This window comes from Limulus polyphemus, unplaced genomic scaffold, assembly GCF_000517525.1.
Source record: "Limulus polyphemus unplaced genomic scaffold, Limulus_polyphemus-2.1.2 Scaffold11161, whole genome shotgun sequence".
Classification (NCBI taxonomy): domain Eukaryota; kingdom Metazoa; phylum Arthropoda; class Merostomata; order Xiphosura; family Limulidae; genus Limulus; species Limulus polyphemus.
Genome location: NW_013676771.1, coordinates 12,934 through 16,083, shown reverse-complemented (window position 1 = coordinate 16,083; position 3,150 = coordinate 12,934). Strand labels below are relative to the sequence as shown.

General features: G+C 33.8%; 2 protein-coding genes across 2 annotated transcripts; one reads left to right on the top strand and one right to left on the bottom strand.

Annotated features, from left to right (window-relative positions):
• Positions 1–55: 55 nt before the first annotated feature.
• Positions 56–1,502, top strand: LOC106476662 (uncharacterized protein DDB_G0290685-like; the record flags this gene model as incomplete). The annotated part of the gene is made up of 2 exons (XM_013937303.1): positions 56–652; positions 742–1,502. Coding segments are annotated over 2 exons (1,358 nt in total), but the record flags the coding sequence as incomplete, so codon positions are not given.
• A 34-nt stretch (positions 1,503–1,536) lies between these two features.
• Positions 1,537–2,471, bottom strand: LOC111083781 (suppressor of Mek1-like). The gene is made up of 2 exons (XM_022380471.1): positions 1,603–2,471; positions 1,537–1,543 (listed from the first exon to the last, which is right to left on the bottom strand). The coding sequence occupies exons 1-2, from the start codon at positions 2,469–2,471 to the stop codon at positions 1,537–1,539; spliced, it is 876 nt and encodes a 291-aa protein (XP_022236179.1).
• Positions 2,472–3,150: the final 679 nt, after the last annotated feature.

The window sequence follows — 3,150 nt, the reverse complement described above, 5'->3', positions numbered from 1 at the left end:
AAGCAGGATAACGCTGACGAATTACAAAAGATAGAAAACAATGATTTATCCACAGAGACACAAGAGGGTTATGAAGAAGATGGGCATCAATCATCTATACAGAAGCAGGATAACGCTGACGAATTACAAAAGATAGAAAACAATGATTTATCCACAGAGACACAAGAGGGTTATGAAGAAGATGGGCATCAATCATCTATACAGAAGCAGGATAACGCTGACGAATTACAAAAGATAGAAAACAATGATTTATCCACAGAGATTCAAGATGATCATGGAAAGTATGACAATGATCCTACCACAGAGAAGCAGGATAATAATGTTGATTTGCAAAACACAGAAAACAATGAGGTGAAAGATGAGAATGAATCAACTACACAGAAGCAAGATAATGATGATAAATTGCAGAACACGGAAAACAATGATTTATCCACAAAGACACAAGAGGGTTCTGAAGAAGATGGGATTGAATCAACTATACAGAAGCAGAATAATGCTGATGAATTAAAAGAGATAGAAAACAATGATTTATCCGCAGAGATTCAAGGTGATCATGGAAAGTATGATAATGAATCTACCATAGAGAAGCAGGATAATGATGATAAATTGCAGAACACAGAAAACAATGATTTATCCACAGAGACACAAGAGGGTTATGAAGAAAATGGGAATCAATCATCTATACAGAAGCAGGATAATGCTGACGAATTACAAAAGAAATCATTGTTTTCTATATCACAGAGATTCAAGATGATCATGGAAAGTATGACAATGAACCTACCACAGAGAAGCAGGATAATAATGTTGATTTGCAAAACACAGAAAACAATGAGGTGAAAGATGAGAATGAATCAACTACACAGAAGCAGGATAATGATGATAAATTGCAGAACATAGAAAGCAATGACTTATCTACAAAGACAGAAGAGAGTTATGAAGAAGATGGGAATGAATCATCTACACAGAAGCAGGATAATGCTAATGAATTACAAAAGATAGAAAACAATGATTTATTCACAGAGATTCAAGGTGACGATGGAAAGTATGATAATGAACCTATTATAGAGAAGCATGATAATAATGGTGATTTGCAAAATACAGAAAACCATGATTTAAGCATAGAGGTAAAAGATGAGAATGAATCAACTACACAGAAGCAAGATGATGATGATAAATTGCATAACACAGAAAACAATGATTTATCCACAAAGACACAAGAGGGTTATGAAGAAGATGGGAATGAATCATGTATACAGAAGCAGGATAATGCTGACGAATTACAAAAGGTAGAAAACAACGATTTATCCACAGAGATTAAAGATGATCATGGAAAGCATGACAATGAACCTACCACAGAGAAGCAGGATAATAATGTTGATTTGCAAAACACAAAAAACAATGAGGTGAAAGATGAGAATGAGACAATCTTCATTCTCATCTTTTACCTCATTGTTTTCTGTGTTCTGCAATTTATTATCATTATCCTGCTTCTGTGTAGTTGATTCATTCTCATCTTTTACCTCTATGGTTAAATCATTATTTTCTGTGTTTTGCAAATCAACATTATTATCCTGCTTCTCTATGGTAGATTCATTATCATACTTTCCAAGATCACATTGAATCTCTGTGAATAAATCATTGTTTTCTATCTTTTGTAATTCATCATCATTATCCTGCTTCTGTGTTTTCCGTGTTCTGCAATTTATCATCATTATCCTGCTTCTGTGTAGTTGATTTTGCAATTTATCATCATTATCCTGCTTCTGTGTAGTTGGTTCATTCTCATCTTTTACCTCATTGTTTTCTGTGTTCTGCAATTTATCATCATTATCCTGCTTCTGTGTAGTTGATTCATTCTCATCTTTTACCTCTTTGGTTAAATCATTCTTTCCTGTGTTTTGCAAATCAGCATTATTATCCTGCTTCTCTATGGTAGGTTCATTATCATACTTTCCATGATCATCTTGAATCTCTGTGAATAAATTATTGTTTTCTATTTTTTGTAATTCATCAGCATTATCCTGCTTCTGTGTAGATGATTCATTCCTATATTCTTCATAATCATCTTGTGTCTTTATGGATAAATCATTTCTTTCTGTGTTTTGCAACTTATCATCATTATCCTGTTTCTGTGTAGTTGAGTCTTTCTCATGTTCTTCATGATAACCTTTTAGCTCTGTTGTTAAGTCACTGTTTTCTGTGTTTCGTAATTCAGCATCATTATCCTGCTTCTGTGTGGATGATTCGTTACTATCCTCTCCATGAACTTCTTGTATTTCTGTAGGCAAAACATCTTTTTCTGAGTTTTGTGATCTGCTATAAGTATCCTGCTTTTGCCCTGTCAGTTCATTGTTATCTTCTTCATGACCATCTTGTATCTCTGCGGATATATCACTCTTTTCTGTGTTTTGCAATTTATCATCATTATCCTGCTTCTGTGTAGTTGGTTCATTCTCATCTTTTACCTCCATGGTTAAATCATTATTTTCTGTGTTTTGCAAATCAGCATTATTATCCTGCTTCTCTATGGTAGGTTCATTATTATACTTTCCATGATCACTTTGAATTTCTGTGAATGAATCATTGTTTTCTATCTTTTGTAATTCATCAGCATTATCCTGCTTCTGTGTATATGATTCATTACCATCTTCTTCATAACTCTCTTGTGTCTTTGTGAATAAATCATTGCGATGGAAAACAGTGATATATCCACAGAGATACAAGATGGTCATGAAGAAGATAACAACGAACTGACAGGGCAAAAGCAGGATACTTATAGCAGATCACGAGACACAGAAAAGGATGTTTTGCTTACAAAAATACAGGAAGTTCATGGAGAGGATAGTAACGAACCATCCACACAGAAGCAGAATAATGATGCTGAATTACGAAACACAGAAAACAGTGACTTAACAACAGAGCTAAAAGGTTATCATGAAGAACATGAGAAAAACTCAGTTACACAAAAGGAGGATAATGATGATCAGTTGCAAAACACAGAAAGAAATGATTTATCCATAAAGACACAAGATGATTATGAAGAAGATAGGAATGAATCACCTACACAGAAGCAGGATAATGCTGATGAATTACAAAATATAGAAAACAATGATTTATCCGCAGAGATTCAAGATGATCATGGAAAGTATG